General features: G+C 40.1%; 1 protein-coding gene across 5 annotated transcripts in view; it reads left to right on the forward strand.

Moving 5' to 3' along the window:
- Positions 1-22,516, forward strand: part of RABGAP1L (RAB GTPase activating protein 1 like) — a 592,969-nt gene that overhangs the window by 324,640 nt on the left and 245,813 nt on the right. For all 5 annotated transcript variants that reach the window (XM_040984290.1, XM_040984291.1, XM_040984292.1 and 2 more), the window contains one exon: positions 24-137. In XM_040984290.1, the coding sequence (XP_040840224.1) occupies positions 24-137 (114 nt within the window). The remainder of the gene's footprint in view (positions 1-23; positions 138-22,516) is intronic.

A 22,516-nucleotide genomic window follows, 5' to 3' on the forward strand; every position in this document is an offset into this window, starting at 1 on the left:
TTTTTTTTTTTTTTCCGTTTTAGGATTCAGCCCAGGAGAGTGTTATTACTCGAGATATTCATCGTACATTCCCCGCCCATGATTACTTTAAAGATACCGGAGGTGATGGTCAGGAATCACTGTATAAAATCTGTAAGGTAAGGCCTCTGTCTCACTTCTAAGTTATTTACAGGCCTGTGTTCTAGAAGCCCACCTTGATGACTTTTTTTTCTGTTTTTTAGGGGGAGTTGGGGGCTTTAGTTCTTGCTTGGTCTACACTGTACTACTTGCCTCACACATGTTATCTCAGATCTGAGGAAGTACTGAGCCTGTAAGATGACTTTTTCACTATGTATTTTGAAACAAGACATAGGCTAGTGTCAGCCTCTTCTGCTGGTGGGCAGCCTGGAAGGTCCTCCCCTGCTGGTGGGTGGCCTTGAAGGTCCTCCCCTGCTGGTGGGCAGTGTGCAAGGTCCTACCCTGCTGGTGGGCGGCCTTGAAAGTCCTACCCTGCTGGTGGGCTGCCTTGAAGGTCCTCCCCTGCTGGTGGGCTGCCTTGAAGGTCCTCCCCTGCTGGAGGGCAATGTGCAAGGTCCTCCCCTGCTGGTGGGCAGCATGGAAGGTCCTCTGCACCATGCTGCGTAATGGATGGGGCTTCCAGATAACAGCTTTCCCAACAAGATCATGTGCAGATAGCTCCATTTTTTTTTTTACATTAAGCAAGTGTAAGATGCGGTGTTGGGGTAGGGGCATGTTGAAAATGACAAGTCCTCTTACATTGTTGATATTTTCCACATTGTGGTGCGTCATGCATCTATATGCAGCTTTTATTCTATTTTTAAATCTTTTTTTAAAGATTTATTTTTTTATTATTTTTCATTGGAAAGGCGGATATACAGAGAGGAGAGACAGAGAGGAAGATCTTCCATCCAATGATTCACTCCCCAAGTGAGCACAACGCCCGATGCTATGCCGATCCAAAGCCAGGAGCCTCTTCCGGGTCTCCCACACAGGTGCAGGGTCCCAAAGCTTTGGGCCGTCCTTGACTGCTTTCCCAGGCCACAGGCAGGGAGCTGGATGGGAAGCAGGGCTGCCGGGATAGAACTGGCACCCATATGGGATCCTGGGCATGCAAGGCGAGGACCTTAACCACTTGCGCCACCACGCCGGGCCCTATTTTAAATCTTTTGATACTCAATAAATGTGCTCTGCTTGGACATAAAAAAAATTCAGTCTCTGTCAGTGGAGAAAAGCCAACAAATTATTACATTCTCACTGTTATATCAGAAATGCGCAGTGAGCATTACTGACAACTTATATAGTCCTTACCCACCATTTTAATAGCTTGTTAAATGAATACTGAAGCACACACCAGAAAATCTTATAATGATGCAGAAAAATACAAAGTACCATAGCTAATTTGTAAATTTTGTAAACAATCCTGAATAGTTAAAGTAGCCTTTTAATAAGCAGGAAAATCTACCCAGTAGGGAGTTTGGGGTTATACTCACAAATATATTTCATTTTCTATTTACTCTTCTTAAAAAAACAACGCTTATGAAAGCTCTCGCCTACATGTACCAGCCAAGTAGGGTTGATGTTCAGCTCTGCAAATGGCATAGCTTTCATTAAAATCCTTCCTGCATGGTGGTGGTTTAGCCCTCTTCCCACTCATAGAACTTTTTTTTTTTTTGGCTTCCTCTTCCTCTCAATCTCTGTTTTCTTTTGACCTAAACATTTTACAGAATTATAAATATACACTGATCAAAAATCTTTTTTTCTGTGGATGTGTCATTCAGATCTACAAGTACAGAAATAATTTTAAATTTGAGAATATACTGCACCCTGGAAGGCGATACATCAGCTAGTTTTTAAAGACACTGAAGTCAACAGTTGAGGTGCAGAACAGTTTTAGGAGGGGTGTGCAGAGAAATCTTCAATACCCCAGTGAGGAGTAACTGATCTCTGTCATATCTAGTAAGGTATGTGTGAGTCCACGCTGACCGTTTCCAGCCTGGTTCTAAGCTTTCCTTGTTGTTCTCTGTCTATTCTAATTTTTTGTTTGTTTCTTTGTTTGTTTTTAGGGGGGGTTCCAGAGAGACCTTAATGGTCATTGCAGGAGAGGGTGGGGATCCAAAGTTGGAACTAATTAAGGGCTAGAGAAAGCTCCTCTCCCTAGTCCCGAAGGAAGTTTACTGTTCTGTTTCTGCAGACCGCTCAGGGCTCTTAGCTGTTGTTCCAATGACCTTGGATCCTGTGAGGAAGGATTTGGGCTTCTTCCATCCCATGTGGGAGATCCAAAAGGGGGTGGATGACCTCAGAGTTCTCAGCCTCCAGAGGCACTCCAATTCCCCGTGGTCTCCTTGGCAGTTGGGATGTAGTCCTTGGTGTTTGTACTGATAGTCCTTGGTGAGGATCCATGAGTCTCCAGGGTTCAAGCCTTCTCATGTCCCCCTGTTACACTTTGGGGTGCCCCCTGCTCTGTGCATATGACCTCCTGTTAAGAGGATGTCAGGATCACTCTTGATTCCCCCTATGTCTTTGTGGTTTTACTATTGTCTAATGCTGCTTCGAGTCTTTTGTCTATAAGTTGCCTATTATGTTCTTGATAGGTTATACTTCACATCTTCCTCACACACTCTAAGGAGATGAAAGATTTCTTTACTCTCCAGCCCCATTACCGAGTAACATAGGGTCTTAAAAGTATACTAGTTTTTACAATTCTTTGATGTAGGTCATAAGCAGTCTGACTCACATTGATTGTTGGCTCATTGGTTACATCACAGTATCTTATTGCATGAGATATAGGCTGTTTGAGGTTGAAATAGTATTACAGTTTACAGGAACTATTTTTCATATTGATATCATTTCATCTTAAATTAAGGCAAACATGTGGTATCTAACCTTTTGGGATTGACTCATTTCCCTTAACATAATGGTTTCCAGTTGGGCCCACAAAGAACTGCATTTTGGTTTTTTTAATAGCTGAGTAGTATTCCATGGAGTAGATGAACCAAAGCTTTCTTATCCAGTCTTCTGTTGCTGGGCATTTCGGGTGCTTCCAAGTTTTTGCAATTATTGATTGTGCTGCTATGAACATGGGGGTGCATGTTGGTTTCTTGTGTAACAGGTGTTTTGGATATGTTCCTAGGAGTGCTATTGCTGGATCATATGGTATGCAGATTTTCAGTTGTTTGAGTGTTCTCCATACTGATTTCCATAAAGGCTGTACCAACCTGCAGCCCCACCAGCAGTGGAGTAGGGTTCCCTTTTCCCCACATCTTCGCCAGCAAGTGTTGTTGGTGGTTTTTTGTATGTGAGCTGTTCTTACTGGCATTAGATGGTACCTCATTGATGTTGACATTTGCCTTGTTTAGAGTTATAAGCCAGTTTAGACTATCCTAAAATCTGCCAAGTTCAGAAAAAATTATGTTTAGACACTATAAACTGTTGAATACTAAAATGAAAATAGACATAAGACAGCTGAATAGTACCCTATAGCCATTTTAAGGTGTATAGCAGCCGGTTGTGTATAAACTAAAATTGAAATGTCGATGAAGTAGTCACAGGATGTGGTTAAGAACTTGCATTTTTTTAACATATTGGTTACTCAATACCATGTCAATTAACTCCATAATGTTGTAAATTGTTGTTGATGTTATGTTGGGGCTTTTAATTGGTCAGGATGATATTCTGCCAGCTCTACCTTCAGACCAGAGATGGTCTCCCCAAGAAACTGTTAAATTTATCTGGACAATAAGATGCTGGACTCTATGCTTGGTATACTCTTGCAATGAAAGAATCTTGACTGGATTTGAACTGTAATTCTGCAACAAGGTAGAGAAATCCACCATGGGGGGAGGGTATGGGGAAAGTTTGGGGGGGATCCCCCAAAATGAAATGAAATGTAATTAATAAAAAAAAAGACACCAAAGTCAGTCCCTGGACAACATATTTATCACATGCTTGTAAAAGGCAAGAGCAGTTGTATTTTTCTACTGGAAATGGATTGCCTTCTGGCTTAAAGAATATGGCAAAAATGAATGTATCATCTAACCTACTTAGGAAGATGCACTTACGGCATTTGTAACAATGCCTTTTTCCCTAGCATTGCCTGTATTTTCAGCCTGCCAGTGACTTTTCCATTAAATATTCTCTGAATGATGCTAGATACTTTTTCATATAACTAACAGATGGTTGTATGTCATTGTTGCCTGTGATTTAAAATTTTGCTCCATTGTAGTAAAAATAGTACTTAGCTCATTATATAATATTTAGAGGGGAAACATATGAGACATGACTAAACACAAAGATAAAATGTTTGGGGACCAATGGTCTGTTGTAGTGGGTAGAGCCACCTCGTGTGGCACCAGCATCCCACAAGGGCAGCAGTTGAAGTCCTGGTTGTTCCTCTTCCAATACAGCTCCCTTCCTGCCAATGCACCTTTAAAAGTGGTGGATGATGACCTAGGTAGCCAACCGTATGGGAAACCCAAATGAAGCTCCTGGTTCCTGATGTATGTATGTATGTATGTGTGTATGTCTATCTGTCTTTTTTCTTTTCTTTTCTTTTCTTTTCTTTTCTTTTCTTTTCTTTTCTTTTCTTTTCTTTCTTTTTCTCTGTGTGTGTGTGTTACTCTGCCTTTCAAACAAATATTTTTAAAAAATCAAAATGTTTGGCACATAGACTCTAAATAGTTTATTCTGTCTCAGATGTTGTAGAAGATGATCCAGCCATCATGAGTTCATTCATCAAGCATTTACACAGTTCTCACAGCCGTTTTAGGTTTTATGTATACATTGTACAATAAGAATAGAGTTTTAAAATTGAGTGGAGTATATAAGAATATAAATCCAAGATACTTTATCATTGACAATAGCTTAAATTTTGTGAAGATGTGGAAAACAAAATAATGTTTGAGATGCTAAATAGAAATTGGTAAGGCTTTTAATATCTAGTGGAATGAATGTATATAATAGTTTCACAGAAGTCTTTGCTAAAGGAAGTAAGTGAGGTGCAAGGGATCGTTAGGAAGCTAATAGAAAGCCCGTGCTATGGAAAACCTATGTGTAAAAACACGTTTGTACTACCTTGCCATAACATGTCTAAATGAAAATATAATTCTAGTTATTAAAAAAATATGATGTCAGTGGGAAAAGAGCCCCTATCAAAACAACATAAATTCTGCTAAAATTGGAGCAAGGATAATATGAAATTAATAGTGAAGCTTGAGTGGCAAAATAGTGAAATCATTGGTGTTTTATAAAAAGCCTATGGGGAGGGCCCGGCGCAATGGTACAAGTGGTTAAGGTCCTCGCCTTGCACGCCCAGGATCCCATATGGGTGCTGGTTCTATCCCGGCAGCCCCGCTTCCCTTCCAGCTCCCTGCCTGTGGCCCGGGAAAGCAGTGGAGGACGGCCCAAAGCCTTGGGACCCTGCACCTGCGTGGGAGACCCAGAAGAGGCTCCTAGCTTCGGATCGACATAGCATCGGCCCTTGTGCTCACTTGGGGAGTGAATCATTGGATGGAAGATCTTCCTCTCTGTCTCTCCTCTCTGTATATCCGCCTTTCCAATAAAAAAATAAAATAAATCTTTAAAAAAAAAAGCCTATGGGGAGAATGCCCTTCGCGAAAGATTCACCACTTTCCAAATGATGACTCATTTGAAGAAGGGACAAAGGGGCAGCCACTGGTGCAGTGGATACGACACTGCTCGGAATGCCCACACGCCAAAGCAGAGGGCCAGGGATTCTATCCTGTGTAGTGTTCCATCCCAACTTTCTACTAATTGCATGCTGGGAGGCCGCAGACCATGAATCACGTGCTTAGGTCCCTGCTACACACAAGTTGGAACACCTGGGCCAGAGTAACTCTGATGATTCATTTACTAAATATCCACTATAGCCAGGGTCGCTTTAGTCCAAAGCCAACAGAATTGCACTTGAGTGTCCCTTTTGGTGGGTGGGAACACAGTGCTTGGACCATTATCTACCACCTTCCATGGTGTGCATCAGCAGGAAGGTGGAATCCAAGCAGAACTGTAACTGTACCCCAGTCTCTCAGACCTAAATGGCGGTTTAACCACTTGTCCAAATGTTACCCTTTCCCCAAGAATAATTTTAAGTATTTATTTATTTGAAAGACAGAAAGATGTTTGGAGAAGGAAAGCTCCAGTCCACTGGTTCAGTCCCCAAGTGTTTGCAATGGCCAGTACTGGGTCAAGGGTGGAGAGTGGTGACTCTAAGATTCCTATGTGAGTTACTTGAGCTACCACTGCTGCTGGGTCTACACTGGCAGGAAGCTGGCGTCAGGAGCGGAAGGTGGAATTGAATTCAGGTGTTTCAGAATGGGACATGGGCATCTTCACCCGCTAGGGTCACTGCCAGCTTCTTAGCAAGACTTTGTATGGGACATCATCAGGTTTCCATCTCGCGTTCCTGATTTGACAAGGTTTCTGATTTTTTAAATTTCCTGATCTTAAAATCTGTAATCTATTATCTTTAGTAATTCATTTTAAAAAGACTGCACTGACCTAGTCTAAATGTCCATCATCATCATTTGCAGTAATGTGTTGATCTTGATAGAGGTTTTGTTGGGAAATAAAGTGTATATTCTTTGTCTTGATTATTCTAATTTTACGTGACTTGAACTATTTAAAGTCATAGCCACAGAGATTAGCTCAAAATTTTCAGGGACCTTAACTGTGTGAATCGCTTGGTTTGTTATTTTTCTTCCTGGTCTCCAGTCTTGAATTGTTCAGCACTCACGCCAGGAAACCTGAGGTAGAAGCCACAACTCCGAGGCAGGACGGGACAGCTTGCTTGTGAGCTTTGAGACTCAACATGCTCAGGCTTCTTCATTCACTTCCCTTGTCTTTTCCTCTCAAGTTTAACTTTTTTTTTTAACTGTACAATTCCCTCTCAGTGTTCCCCAAAACCAGGTGTGTTTCGCCTCACAGCCCCTGAGGTTAGCTCATCTGTCTGAGTTTGCATTTCTGTAATAACACCCTCCATCCTAACTGACTAAGCAGTGTTTGCTCGCATTTCTAACCTGTGTGACCTGCACAGAACTAAGTAAACACAAATAGGATCTGATCTTACTTATATATCAGCCACTCTGTTTCTATTCTGTAAATATTGATAGACTTGCTTTTTTGTAATTCTTATTCTTTTTCTATTTTTTTTTCTTGTCATGTTTCATTAGTTGTACGCTCTAGTTCACAGTTAAAACGAAGTGATGAGAATAATACTTCCCTGTCTCGCTCCTGATTGTTTAACACCTTGACTGGTTTCTACCTAAGACTGCTATAGCATCTTCTCTGTTTTAAAAATTTGACCATATGCATTACCTCACTTATTTCTGACAGTTTCTCATCAGTAGATACTGTACTAAAGATGTGCTGTGCTCCTAAATAGAGCAAAAATTAGTAGAAATTTCCATTACAGCATGCTTAGAAGTCAGCTCTGGCTTCACGGATACAACAATCTGACACTGTAACTGAAAACTTTTCTTTGGCATTGGTGAAATGAGAAAAGATCTAAGCTGTCAGATTAGAGGGAAGGCTGGTAAAAATTTAACTGTCATGTTTTAATGATCCTGTCAATTCCAGTTTCATCTCTTAATATCTTTTTCAGAGTAGGAGGAAATCGAAATTCTTCAATTTCTTCTGTTGTCATAAGTTTCAATGGAGAAGTTGATTTAAAAGTATAATAGTAGAATTCATAGGTTTCTGGTACGTTTGGACATTCATGTTTGTGCAAGTGAAAATGTTTGCTCTTTCTCTTCTTCCCTCTGTATCTTTCCTGTTAAACAGATATTGTGTTTTTATGGAGCGACCTTGTGAAGAAAAATATACTGTTACCTGAAATCTCTTTATCCCTTTAGAGTACAGGAATGAGTAAAGTACTTTCTATGGTGCCTTATCTCCTATTATCTCGCTTCCTCTTTTTTGTCCTAATTTTTAGAATTTCATATTTTCAATTTTCTCTGTAATAACAAGCCTAACCCTCCACTAAATAAAGAATGCCAAGCATTAAGTAGAAAACTACTGTTCCTCAAGGGCCTGGGGAAGGGCAGGAAGCAGGAACCAAATCTGAACACGTCTGCTCACTCTATGCAGTACTTTTTTGCTACTCTATATTAACACAAATCAATGATATTTCTGTGTCGAGACTGGCTTATTTCACTAAGTATAAAGTCTCCAGTTGCACTCATTTTATTATGAAAGATTCAGGTTTTTTTAATGGCTGAATAGTTTCCTGTTATGTACATACACACTCTAATTTCTTCACCCAGTCATCAGTTGCTGGGATCTGGGTTGACTCCTGCTTGACTCATGGCTCACACAGTGCTTGCTTGGGCAGTGCTGCTCCCTGTCTCTCTGTGCCTGCCTGCAGCCTGTGGAGCTATGAAATGGAGCAGGCCCAGCTGTGGAGTGGAGCAGCCCATGGAGCTGTGGAGTGGAGCAGGCTCGTGCTTTTATTGCAGGGGTCTCCGCCAAGGCTGCTCTGAATGTTAGCTTGCTGTTTGCTCTGTTCCTGATTTCCAATTCCAGGGCTACTCAAGCGCACCACCAGGTAGTTCCTGCCGCTGATGTGCACAGCCCTGGGGAGCTCCACCCTCCTGTCTTGTTTTGATCTGGTCACTCCGGTCGTTGGCCACTGAGCCTTTGGTCTTAGCATCTGAGCTTTCATTGGGGTTTACTCTGGGATTCATGCAGCTGATCCCAATCCAGTTTCTGCCCCCCAGGGATCCAGGTTCTGGTATCTCTCTGGGTACTTTAGGGTACAACCCTTGGGGGTGGGGTGGACTCTGCTTTCATTCCCTGACTCCCTTCTTTGGCTGGTTCATTTCCTAGAGCCCGCTCCCCAATGGCTCACTCCACAGTGGCAGGGCTGCCCCAAGCTGGGTGTGGAAGGCGAGCAATCCGGAGCCCACAGGCTTCCACTCGGCTTTGGCGCTGTTCACTAGTGTTTTGTTTCATGGCTTTTTGCCTCCTGCTGTCTCTTTGGGGAGGCTCCTACGGGGGTCTGCTGGCTCCTGTTCCCTTTGTGCTGTGTTATCAGTGTGGCTCCAGGGAGCTTCACTCACCCCCTCCCGTGATTGTCCTTCTCTAGTTCTGTTCTCCACCTGGTCTTACACCTCTCTCTGCACTCACCAAACCTGCCTACCCTGATCAGCCATCTTGTATTGACTGGAATGTGGACTCCTGTATGATGTTACAATAGTACAGTTCTTCTAGACAGCAATAGCTACAACTTTGTCACCCTGCTGTTTCAGTGTGTCCTGGCAGTGTAGGTATGGACAGCACCAGGCCCTTTTCTAATTCACATGTGCTGCGAAACTTGCTTTAAGTCAGGACATAGGTTGGTGCAGTTATAGGACCAGGCAAAAGAGACTTGATTCTATCACTGATTTTTCCATTACATAGATTAATACTGAGAAAGTCGGTTTTTGGTGTTCCTCCTGAGAAAAATCAATGAAGTCTGAGAAAATTTTCAGATTCTCATTTACTGTGCTTCTAAGTATTATTTAGACTCTGTCTTCTGAATATAACAGGAAGGTGGCAACTTTAACAGTTCCTATTGTCAGCTCTGTTTTTGATATCAAAGGTGTCTTTTTTCACCTGAAGAATTTCCCTGGCTTTCTCTTACTATTTTGGGGCCTGTCACATCAAGTGGAATGCATTTGGTGATTTGTCTTTGTGGGACCTGGACCCAGTCAGTCCTGGTCATCATTTAAACTGTCGTTCACAAAGATAGACGTGACTTTTGGTGTCTGATTTAGTTTGTTCAGATCTTTTTTTCCCTGGTTTTCTGATTAGAACAACTGCTTTCTGAAAAAGAGACTGTTACTGTGGATTTAATGGGAGAGCTCGAACATATTAGAGATGAATCTCTCGGTTTATCTGAGTTAGTATTTTGATAGCACAGTGCTTTTTGAGAGAGGACAAAATAAATCTGTCTTACTAAGTGTTTTTGTCAAAACAAAAGAAGAGTTTTACCAAAAACTCCAGCATTTCAGGTGTTATTCTGATCCATGTTTGCATGAGTAATTCACTAAGCAGTTTGGAAAAATGGAAATGATCAAAATAAGATACAGTCATACAATGTTTGTATTAATTTTTAGACCTAGGAGGTTTTTGTGTGTGGGAGAATTAATTTTCACTGAGTTGACAGTGTGATTTGCAATTTTCAAGCTATTTGTACCATCTGTAATTCATCGTTATCTTTTAGGGTGATTATGTGAGCCCCAGTCTCTATAAGAGCATTTGCTGAGCAAATTGTAGTCCTCCTTTTACTCTACAAAGCCCAATTTCCCGACAGTGAGCGGCATATGCAACTCTTCCCATGTATATCTTTGAAATCTGATAAAGACCCGTTGATGTGAAATTCTGGGTTTTCCTGGATCAGAATGAACCTACAAGATTGTAGTTTAGGGAAATAGCATGGGGGATTGTGCCAGTCCACGGCGTTTCTGTTCGGTGTGTACATCCTTTCTTCCTGGGGTTTTCTTGTGAGCTTCCTTGAATTCTGACAGCCTTTTAAAGCCAAATGTGAGCTGCCCAAGACTCCTTCCTGTTTCTGAGGTCACTTACCTTGCCAGCATGTCCTAAGAAAGGGTGAATTAAGTGGTTCTAGAGGACCTTGAGAAACGACAGCGTGTCTCAATGAAAATTAGCTTCCGTAAAGAATATCAGGTTTTAAGTCTGACCAAAGACTTGGAGGCACTTCCTTATGTTTATTGACATAAATTCAGTAGTAATAGTGGATGTTTGTGAAGCCCTTGGTTTAGAGAAAGCACTTTAGTGTGTGTTATTTCATTCATGTGGTAACTGTGGGGAGTATAGAATTTCCTGCATTTTGTAGATGAAATCCAGAGAAATTAAGTGATTGCCCCAGAATTACAGTCATTGAATAACGGATTAATTTGAACCCATTATCTTTTAGATCCTGCATATCTCAGGATCTTTTCCTACTGTTCCACTTAAGAGAGTTTGATTATCATGTGTCGTGGCAATGATCGCTTTTGGTCAAAGATGTTGGGAGTTCTGTGCCCCTCCTGGATGTTTTTTCCTAATTATTTCTTCAGATTAGGAAAAATTTTTGTTTAATATTTCACTGAATACATCTTTAAACCCAGCTACTCTTTCTGTACCTTCAGGAACCCCCATTACTCCTACATTTGGCCTTTTAATAGTGTTTCTTAATTCTTGAATACATTTTTTGGCTTGAGTCAGCTCTGCTTTTAGTTTTTTGATTGTTTCACCACTGTGACAAGAAATATCTTCCAATTCTGAGATTCTTTTCTGTCTCCTTCATTCCATTATGGAGCCTTTCCACTGAATTCTTAATTTTCTCCATTGTGTCATTCCTAATAATTCGGCTGTATTTTGTTTCAGTGTTGCTATTTCCTGTGTAAAATATTCTTTGGATTCTTGTATGTGCTCCTCATTGTCCATAAGAAGCTTTATGAGTTTTCTGAATTCTTTATCCCCCATTTTCTCAATGTACTTCTCAGTTAACTCTGAAGTTGGCAAAGCCTTTTGCTCCTTTGCAGGGGAGTCATCAGTAATATTCATTGTGCCTCTGTCTCTTCTTTTGCTCTTGGTCATTGTACTTCTAATTAGCAGATTCTCTTCCTCAGGGCAGGTTTCCAAGCTGTGTCACCCACAGGTCTGCAGTTCCATTTTACTTTTGCATTTGTTACACAGTTGTTCATTTACAGCCACTTGTGCCACTCCCTTCAGCTAGTTTCAGATCTGGGCTCTTGTAAAAGGCTTCCACCATGATCTCCGTAGCCCTAGCTGTTGGCTCACCACTCTCTGCCTCCCGTGATCCCATGCTGGGCCTGCATTGTTCTCTGTACAACCTTTCTCCCACTTCCGGTTCAAGCAGTTCTTAGGATTAGGGATATTCCAGGTGTCCTAAATAACTAGGTTGTTGATGGTGCTGATCTTGCCTGAACTTGCTTGCTGTTCGGGCTGAGGGCGACCCAGATCTGTCTTGGGTGGGACCCATAGGATGTAGAAGTCGATACTATTTTCCCTGTGGAATCAAATTATAGATTGGTTGCATGTGCATTTCCCAATGACTGCTGAAAAGGAACATCTTTTTACGTGCTTATCGGTCCTTAAAGTATCCTCATTCATGACAAGACCATGGCTTGCTCATTGTGTAGTTGGCCTTTCTCCTGTTTTGCAGGAAATTTCTGTATGATCTGAATATGAGTTGTGTTTTACATTTATTTACCTACGTTGCATATATTCTCACTGACTTTTTCACTCTGTGGCAACTTTTGGTGGATAGATGTTACTAATTTTAATGAAATCCATCTTACTGATCTTTTATGTTTTACGTGTCATGTTTAAGACATATCTGCCTAGCTTAGAGATATGAAAATACTTAATGATATGCCCTAGAAATTGTATTCTTTTGCTTTTTCCATTGAGAACTAAGGCCCATTTTTAGTTGAGAGTTTTGTAAGGTAGAAGTGAAGGTTTCTCCATATACATCACCAGTTGATCAGCTGTAGTTTTAAACAGCCCCGATTTCTACACAGCTGTTTCACTGCGGCTCCTTTGTCATGAGTCAGGCCCATGGATATGTGTGCTTATTTCTGTACCAGTGTAGGCTATTGAGCTATGGGTCTAATTTTGTGCTAATATAATTATAGTAGCTTTATATCAGTTACTATTAGGATAGTATGTCTGATTAGCTGGTCATTTTAGGCCTACAACTTTATTCTGCTTCTGAATCGTTCTTGCTGTCTTTGCCCTTTGATTTTCCTTATTTTAGAGTAAGCTTGTAAGTTTATCAGATTTACTAATGTTTTACAAATGTTCTACTTTGGCTTTATTGATTTTATCTGTTGCATATTTGTTTTCTGTCTCATTGATATACTTCTATACACTCTTCATTTTATTATTTCATTTCTCATACTTTGAGTATAATTTGCTGATATTTGAATTTTTAAGATACATGTTTAAATCAGTGACTTTTGCCTTTCTCCTATTGGATGCGTCACAGGCTACACACTGCCCTTAAAACTGAATAACCCTTGTAGCATTGGAAAAAAATGGAAAAATAAGTGTATTTTATAAATAGTTTCCTTTCCTGCTTTGAGCTGTGTAATGGCAGTGAAACATGTAGCTGTCTTTGTTCTGTAGAAGTGCTCTCCTTCAGAGACGCCCATCTTTGCGAATGTCTTGATTCTGTACCCAAAGCACAGGCTCGTGCCTTAAACAAAGGAAGAAAAAAATGGAAAAAAATAATAAAAGGAAGAGTTACAGGAAAAAAAAAAAACTGCATTATACACATCATTGTAAGTTTCTTTTTCCTGAATTTAGGCTCTAATTTTTTTTAAATGAATGTATTTAATAGAAAGCATACGTAATAATCATATCTGTGTCTTTCAAACAGTTTGAGAAATGTTGACAAATGTTTATACTTGTACAATCACGCTCAAAATACATTAAAATCACATGCTAAACATTTATGTCACTCCAGAAATTTCTCTCCTGACTTGTGCAGTCAATCTCCATCTGTCTACTGTTATTATATATTGGTTTGTGCTTGCTGGAATTGTCTAAGTAAACCACCTAACACGTGCTGGCTTGTATCTGGCTGCTCTCACTAGTACAGTACTGCTTCATATTTATTCTTATCATTGACTATGTCAGTGTTGTTAATGTAGGATTGGTATTACTTTGTACTCTTGGCAGTTCTGCTATGTCATATTTTACTACCATTTGGCTTGAAATATTTTCTGTTTTCCATTGTGATTTCTGTGATCTATAATGTTAGTTATTTTAATTATTAGTACTAATGAAGACTAACATCTAGTCATCTGAAGGTGAGTCAAGCTGAAGCAGAGAGGCAGGAACTCCATCCGTCTCTCTCAGATGGGCTGCAGGAACCCAAGCATTGGGGCCGTCATCTAGCACCTGCTGAGACACATGAGCAGGAAGCTGCGTCTGAAGTGCAGAACAGCTAGTGCTCAAGCTAGGCGCTGCAGCATGGGATGTGGGCATCCAATAGCTGCTTAATGTGCTATACTCTGACTTCTGCCTCTGCATCCATTTGTGACTGCTCGATTTTTTTCTTAAGATGTGAAGTCTGTGGGTCTGGTATTGTGGTATAGCAGATTCAAGCTGCCACCTGAAATGCCAGAATCTCAAGTTTCAGGTGTTTGGACCCCTGCCACCCACGTGGGAGTCCTGGGAGAAGCTCCTACCTCCTGGCTTTGGCCTGGGCCAGCCCTGGCTGCTGTGCCATCTGACCTGTGAACTAACAAAGGGAAGATCTCGTTTTTTTTTCTTTCCCTCCCTCTCCATCTCTGAAACCTTGATTCTCAAATGAATAAGTAAATACATTTGAAAGAGTGAAGCCTTTCCAGGATGTCAGACAAGCGTCTGTGGTCATTGAACAGGAGACTCTTCTGTGCTGGACTCAGTGTTTACTTATTATTCCTGATATTACAACACCAGTGACTGCTTAGAATCGTTATGGGTCCTTTTCAGCTCTGTGGCATATCCATTTTTCCAAAATTTACCTTGTGGGCTCCAGTGGAAAAACATGAGATCAGTTACTTTCAGTGTTCTCCCCATACTTTTTTCAAAGATGAGCTTATTTTTATTGAAGTCAGATCTACAGAGAAAAGGAGAGAAAGAGAGGTCTTCTGTCCACTGGTTCACTCCTCAAGTGGCTGCAACGGCCAGAGCTGAGCCCATACAAAGACAGGAGCCTCTTCTGGGTCTCCCATGTGGGTTCAGGGTCCCAAGGCTTTATGCTGTCCTCCACTGCTTTCCCATTATACTAGGAAGCAGCTGGAAGGGAAGTGGAGCAGCCAGGATATAAACATGTGACCAAATGAGATCCTGGTACGTGCAAGGCGAGGGCTTTAGCCACTAGGCTACCGCACTGAGCCCCCTTCTCATACTTTAATAGATAAATTGATAATTAATAGTTTCAGACTTTCTGGAGGAGAACAGAAGTTTTCATTGATCCTCGGGTTTATTAGATGGAAAAAGTTCCAAGTTTATATCCTGATTAGTTTTGATCTCTTAAATTAAGAATTTTATTTAGGTTTATTTTTATGTTTTATTGTTAATTATTATTAGATTTTTCCTCTTTAAATCATTTACAAGATTTTGCATTTCGGTTCCATTTTTAAGAACAATCACTTTTGTTACTATTAATAGCAGTAAGTGGATGCATTTACATGTTTACATATAAACACATACATGTAAAGAACTCGTAACAACTCAAAGTTGATAAGTGTTTTGTAGGGGTGGGTGTAATTCATTCTTGGCCTTTGCTTACAAGAGTTTAAAATGATTTATTATAATTGGAAGTGTCACTGTATTTGTATGAGAGGGATGTTTTTGTATCTTTAGGATTCACGTTAACAGGATAGATCGGAGAGATGCAGTGCATTTTAAGACACTGTGACAATGAAAACACCAGCTTGGTGCATCCTAGCGAGAGAAGGAGTGCTTTGTCATGCTCGGAGGGTGCCTGAGAGAGTTTTTTAATTTCTTCATGTACTTGGTCACATAAGAGCTTTTCTCAAAATAGCTTTTGTAGTTTCTGTGAAGCCTGTAGCCTTTCAACTTAAAGGAAAATTGAGGCCATCACAGTGTTTACAAGGATAAAGAGTAGAAGATGTGGGATTATAATGAGGATGTAAAATTAGAATAAAGGGATTAGTATGAATCCTAAGGCTCTGGTTAGAGTCACTCTTTTTTGGAACACAACATTGTTCTAAAGCAGAGAGAAAAGAAAAAAATGAAATAGCCTGCAGGGGTTCATGCAATGGCTCAGGGGCTAAATCCTCGTCTTGCATCTGCCAGGATCCCAAACGGGCACCGGTTTGTGTCCCAGCAGCTCCACTTCCCATCCAGCTCCCTGCTTGTGGCCCGGGAAAGCAGAGGAGGACGGCCCAAAGCCTTGGGACCCTGCACCCACGTGGGAGACTCGGAAGAGCTACTGGCTCCTGGCTTCAGATCAGCTCAGCTTTGTCTGTTACAGCCACTTGGGGAGTGAATCATTGGATGGAAGATCTTCCTCTCTGTGTCTCCTCCTCTCTGTATATCTGACTTTCCAATAAAAATAAAATGAGTCTTTAAAAAAAAATGAGACAGAAAGTAGAGATTGATCAAAAGAGAGAATCTTCAATCCACTATTTCATATCTCAAATAATACAATAACCAGGCTGGATCAGGCTGAAACCAGGATCCTGGCATTATACTTGGGTTTTCCAAGGGGATTATAGGGTCCCAAGCACATGGGTTCCCAGCTTTCCCGGTGCTGGAACACGAAGCTGAATCAGCAGCAGATCCTTCAGGTCTCCAGTTGATACTTGTATGGGATGCTGACTTAACTGCAGTGCTGGCCTGAGATGCATTTTTATGGTCTGCATATAGATAGATATACATGTTTTTAAGGTTTGTTTATAAATCAGGCCCATATAGATATTTCTGATGAAAAATTTATATGTGTAAAATTTTGAAAGAGTTCTGTACTGTTTCCTACTTCTATAAAGTATTTCTGTGCCTGAGTTTTTAGGCTAAACTTCCTAAGGGCAGAGCTATTGTTTTAGTTTGTAGAATTCCTGAATGATGATGTCGTCTGTTACCCTCCCCTTCCTTTGTAATAAAAGGTCAGTAAAGTAAATAAAAATCTGAATAATGTACCATAATCAAATAGTAGTTGTTTACAATGGAAGAATTGAAATTTTGAGTGTTTCTGGGACCAGTGCTGTGACATAGCAGCATCGCGTATAGGTACTCGTTTGAGTCCCAGTGGCTCCACTTTGCATCCAGCTCCCTGCTGATGGACCGAAATGGCAGAGAGTGACCCACGTGCTTGGGCCCCTGCACCCACATGGGACACCCAGAAGAAACTCGTGGCTCATGGCTGTGGTCTGGCCCCACTGTGGCGTTTGTGGCCATTTGGGGAGTGAATCAGGAGATGAAAGATCTCCCTCTGCATATCAAGTAAAAATAAATAAGTTTTTTAAGTTTTTGACAATCTAGGTATTTTACATTCTCTGGGTTTTTTTAGACAGTATGTCTGTTCACTTTAAAATTGTTGCCAATAGGCCTTTAAGAAAAAAAAAAAAGGAAGAAAACTGTTATGTAAAAGGAGACTTCCATCTAGGAATTTTGCCAGCTGTGTTAGATAAGAAAATTGCTTTGCCAGTGAGTGTCTGTGAGCCCAGCCAGCTTTCTGCATTTCTTATCTCCAGTGTTTAGATTACTTCAGATCAGTGAGTCTATTTTTGGAGCTTTTACTGTTATACTCCTTTTTGTCAGTGTATAGGACAAAGTTAATAATTTTTTTTTAAGTTTGATATCTTCATTAGATTGAACAGAAAGTGATACTGCCAGATTGGTATGTAGTGAGCATATATTTCCATTTTTAAAACAGTTTCACACAAGAAATTTGCAGCTGCAGATTTTTGTTTTCATAAACTATTTGAGTGATTTGCCAACACGATGATTTCATCACCCTTGAATACTTTGCAGTATTTTTCTTAGAAACAGGGATATTCTCCTTTAACACACACTACATCATCTGAATTCACAAGTTAACGTTGCTGTATTACCAGTACCTAAGCCTTGGTCATCCTTGGGGTTTCCTTAATTGTCCAAATAACACTTTTCTAAGTGAAAGGATCTAGTTGAGAGTTGCTGTTTCGTTTACTTTTCATGTCGCTTTCATTTTCTTTGACCTGGAATAGTTTTTATTCTGACTTTCACTTGCTTGCTTGCTACTTTTGAAAATTATAGGCCAGTAACTTTCTAGAATATCTTTCGATTTCAGTTTATCGTGCTTAGATTCAGGCTGCGCAGAGGGGCAGGGTAAGACAGGGGTAGTCTGTTCTTATTCCTAACAGGGAGTAAGCAGTGTCAGTCTTTCCCATTATTAGTGATAACCACATTTATTGCATAAATTACGGGTGTGTCTGCTGTGTCCCTGCACTGTGAAAGCTCTCTTAGCTGTGTAATTAGCAGGTGTTTTGTAGTGGAATGTGTAGTGAGTATGTAATTTTCTCATTCCTTATCAGATTCTTGATTTATTTATCATTTTCATATGGACTCCTAGATTCTCACTGTATTCAGTGGATAACATTAGTTTGCTATCATTATTTATTTTAGTGCACAAGTTATTCCTGAATTGCTTGGAGGGGAGCTCGTAGGCTCACTCCTGTGGCCTTGTGCTTGTACCTCGGTATTCTTTGGATACTGTTAGGGTTCAAAAAGATAATCCAGGCTGATTTCTCCACTTTGATTCTATGTTTAGTCTCTACAGAACCCTGCTTTTCATTTAAATGAAGTGAAACTGAAGTTGATGCTGAGTGTATTCGTTGTCTGCAAGATGCCATTGCTTGAAGTGATTTCATTGCACAGAGCTTGCGAATCTGTTTCCATAAATGCATATGTACATATACATCTGTGTGCACAAAGAGAAATGTTTGAATCCATATTTTTTTAAATTGGGTTGCTTGCATAAAGTACATCACTTTAAAGATGTATAGTTCAGTGGGCTTTCGTATATTCACAAAATTGTGCAGCTATCATTGCTTTGTAATTCTAGAACATTTCCATACAGCTAAAAAGAACTCTTTCACTCATTAGAAGTCATTCTCCATCTCTCCTCTCTTCCGCCTCTAACTGTATTCTGTCAATGGATTTTCCTGTCATTATTTGTTATAGAACCTGTTTTTTGGAATGGGAGCAGCCAGGACTTGCACCAGTATGCTGATGTGAGGCGTGGGATCTCAAGCACTTGCTTAACTCATTGTACCACAATGCCTTACCCCTGGATTTTTTTTTTTAATTTGCATTCACTGCATTAGTAGTTGCATCCAATCTCATGGCTCTAGATACCTTACATGTATCAATAATTGCCAGTTTTATAATATTTCCTTGGCTTTTATAGATTCAACTGCGTACTTGTTTTCTCCTCTGAAAGTCTAACGGATCAAACAACTCCTTTATCAAAGCAAGTATTTGAGGCACAGCGTAGTAATCCAGTGGTTAAAGTCCTCACCTTGCTTGTGCTGGGAGCTCTTGTGGGCACCGGTTCTAATCCTGGTGGCGCCACTTCCCATCCAGCTCCCTGCTTGTGGCCTGGGAAAGCAGTTGAGGACAGCCCAAAGCCTTGGGACCCTCCTGTACCCACTTGGGAGACCAGGTGGAGGCTCCTGGCTCCTGATTTCAGATCAGCTTCAGCCTTTGCAGCCACTAGGGGAGTGAATCAGCAGGCGGAAGATCTTTTTCTCTGTCTTTCCTTCTTTCTGTAAATCTGACTTTCCAATAAAAAATAAACAAATCTTTTTTAAAAAGCAATTTTTTAAATCTTTCTCATAAAACCTCCTACCATAGTCATTTTCATTTCAGTCAATACTGACTCATGTCACTCCATAGACATTGGATAATCGTTGACTCTGTCTCCTTTAATACCAGCTATCAAGCAAGTGCCGCGTGTTGCTTGTCACAAGGAGCTTCAGTTCCCTGGATGTCACCCTGCTGTGTGGTTTTGAGGTTTCAGGTTGACAGAGAGGCGTGGCGGACAGGCTGTTGTTGGAGCAGTGCCTTTTCCTTACATAGAGAGGAAGCCTTCCAATAGTGAGCAACAGTGTGTCTTAGCCAGGGGATCTCCCTGCAGCCACCATAGGAAAGCCATCTGCACACACCCTTGTTCTATAACAAAGGACCTCATCTTCTCTTTGCTTAGGGATGAGGACAAATGGGCTCTTTCCTCCCTTGGTGCTTTGCTCCTGATGCTGTGTAGGAGGCTTCCATCTGCAATATGTTTAATAAATTTGCATTGTGCACCAAAGAATAAGAATGAGATATGAGACCATATTTAAATAGTACAAAGAAATGGACATCAAGGTTGAAATGGGTAATGATATTCCTAAATAAGATGATAGGCCCAACAATCATGAGAATTCTTTGTCTCTGTGTCAGCAAGCATTCCAGGCCCAAAGCACGTTCCTTTGCAACTGTTTGAGGATCAGCAGGTTTGCGCATGACTGCCTTCCCAAGCACCATGTTCCTAATATGTTAACAAGTCTTACCGACCACACCTTGTTCAGCACCTTGTCATTCATACTAACTATAGCAACCTAATCCAAACTGGCATTATTTCCCATCTGCCCTGTTAATTTCCAATGGTTTTCTGGTCCATTCTCTCAAAATTCAGTCATTAACAATGACATATCAGGGTGAAAGTCCATGCATGACTGTTATTTTCATCATGGATTCTGATACAACTACTGTTCTCAGTTTGGACCATCTTACTGCTCTAAAATTTCTGTTTTTTGCCAGCATTCCTTAGCCCTTTCCCTCACTTTATTTCTCACCATTATTTCTTCAGTAAAGAAATAAGAGTAATAAGAAAAGTCAATAATCCTGGTGACATAGCATTATTTCAAGGTTCTTGACACTTATGAGCCATCAGTAGAAATTCTGAATATTATTCCTAATAAACAGTGATTTTAAAGTTTTATTAATAAAGTGCTATAATCAGGGGCATATTTTGTGATGTTTGCTAACATGAGAACTTCATAATTATATTTGTAATAAGAAATATGTTAAATTTGAGAAAAAGTCTTGTAAATGAATATTTAGGAAATGATCTGTTCATCACAGAGAACTCCCTGAACTGAGTACTAAAGGGATAGGAATATGTAATTGATCATTATTCTAAAGGCTTTGGCAATATTATAATGAGAAATATTGAGTACTGAAAACTTTTAATAAAAATATTCATTTTTATTAAATGATTGACCACATTTAAAAATTTAGAAGTAGAGTCTGGAAATTCGTCTGTATTAATGTTTTACCTACTTGACATTTCCAATAATTGTGATCCTTCCTGAAAGAAATAATTTATAACTCTAATCGATAACAATTTTGATTTTATTAATTAAAGGCCCTTTGCACTAATTTATCTATATATAGTAATACAGAAATGCTCTATTTTGACTTATTTCTAGATGTGGATATAATGTGCAAGCATGGGTATTTATGTATGTGTACCCAATAACATATACACACACATATAAGCAATCATTATTCATATGTACTCCACTTGCAAATTCACCACACACTGCAACTTATTGTCAGTCTCAAAAACCAACACTTGCAGTGATTTATGAAACATCTAACTTTGTGAGTGAGGGCCCACAGGAACCTAGCCTCATATCCTTGAGGTACTAGTGCGGTGTCAGCCCATTCAGTACTGAAACAAGTTCATAAAACACCACTCCCCTGCACAAGAACCCACAGTGTGTGTGCAAGTCTCTAAGAAGAAGCATTTTCATTAGCTATCTACTTTTCTCACTTTTTGAGTCATTACATTGAATTTCATGAAGCCCTGATGTCTGCCTTATATATATTTGTGTTGAGAAATGCCACTCATTAAAATCTTTACACAAACTGTTAAGTAATTAATAAGTTACTTAAAATGTTATAATTTATTTTTAAAAAAACGATAAACTAGCATCCTGTACCTACAATTTCGGAACTGTAACACTAGTCTGTGTGAATGTCTCCCAGGTATTTCTCCTACGACCAGTTGTTCCTCACCAAAGGCAGCTACTCTGTGGAATTCTGTGCTGCTTGTTCTTCTGTGGTCTCTCACTGAAGTAATCTCTTGAATTATTTAATGGATGTCTTTGTAGCATATATCACAAAAGTTGTGTTTTATTATTAGATTCTATAGTGATTCATCTGAACTTGGTGATACATGTGAAGGATGTTAAAATTCAGAGATCAGAAAAGTTTGGTCTAATGGGTATTTCCCGAATCTGAGTGCCTGGGTTTCACTCCTAATTCCCTTCTCTAGTTTCTGATTCCCGCCTACAGCTAGTGTGTACCCTGAGAGGAGGATGGTTCTGGCTTCCGTACTTGGGTCCCTGTCCCCGCTGGGAATCCTGAAACAAGTTCCCAGCTCTTGGCTTTACCCACATCTAGCAGGTGCTGTGGTGATTGTGTGGGGGTGAACCAATAGATAAAAGTGTGTGCTGCTGCTTAAGCAAGAAGAGAGGAAAAAGAAAAGACACAGGCCAGAGATTCCTCCAGCTTTATTTTTGTTCTTCAGGTTAATTCTGGCTATTCCTGGTCTCTCGTTTCCGCATGAGCATTTGTATCATCTTTTATATTTCTCCCAAGAATGTTATTGGGATTTTGATTGGTGTTTATCCTGCCAATCAAGGAACATGATAAATTTCTCCATCTTTTAATGTCTTCTGTGTCTTTTTTAAAAATGCTTTATAATCTTCATCATAGAGATTCTCCATGTCTCTGGTTAGGTTTGTTGCAAGGTATTTAAAATTACTCTCCACTTTCTCAACCATGGAGTTATTTGTGTATACTAGTGCTATTGATTTATGTTTTTTCATTTTGTACCCTGCTACCCTACCAAACTCTCTTATGAGTTCCAATAGTCTTAATTGAGTCTTTTGGCTCTCCTATGTAATAATCATGTCATGTGTGAACAGAGATAATTTTAATTCCT

The sequence above is a fragment of the Ochotona curzoniae genome, unplaced genomic scaffold (genome assembly GCF_017591425.1).
Source record: "Ochotona curzoniae isolate NIBS_2020 unplaced genomic scaffold, NIBS_Ocur_1.0 contig_4105, whole genome shotgun sequence".
Lineage (NCBI taxonomy): Eukaryota > Metazoa > Chordata > Mammalia > Lagomorpha > Ochotonidae > Ochotona > Ochotona curzoniae.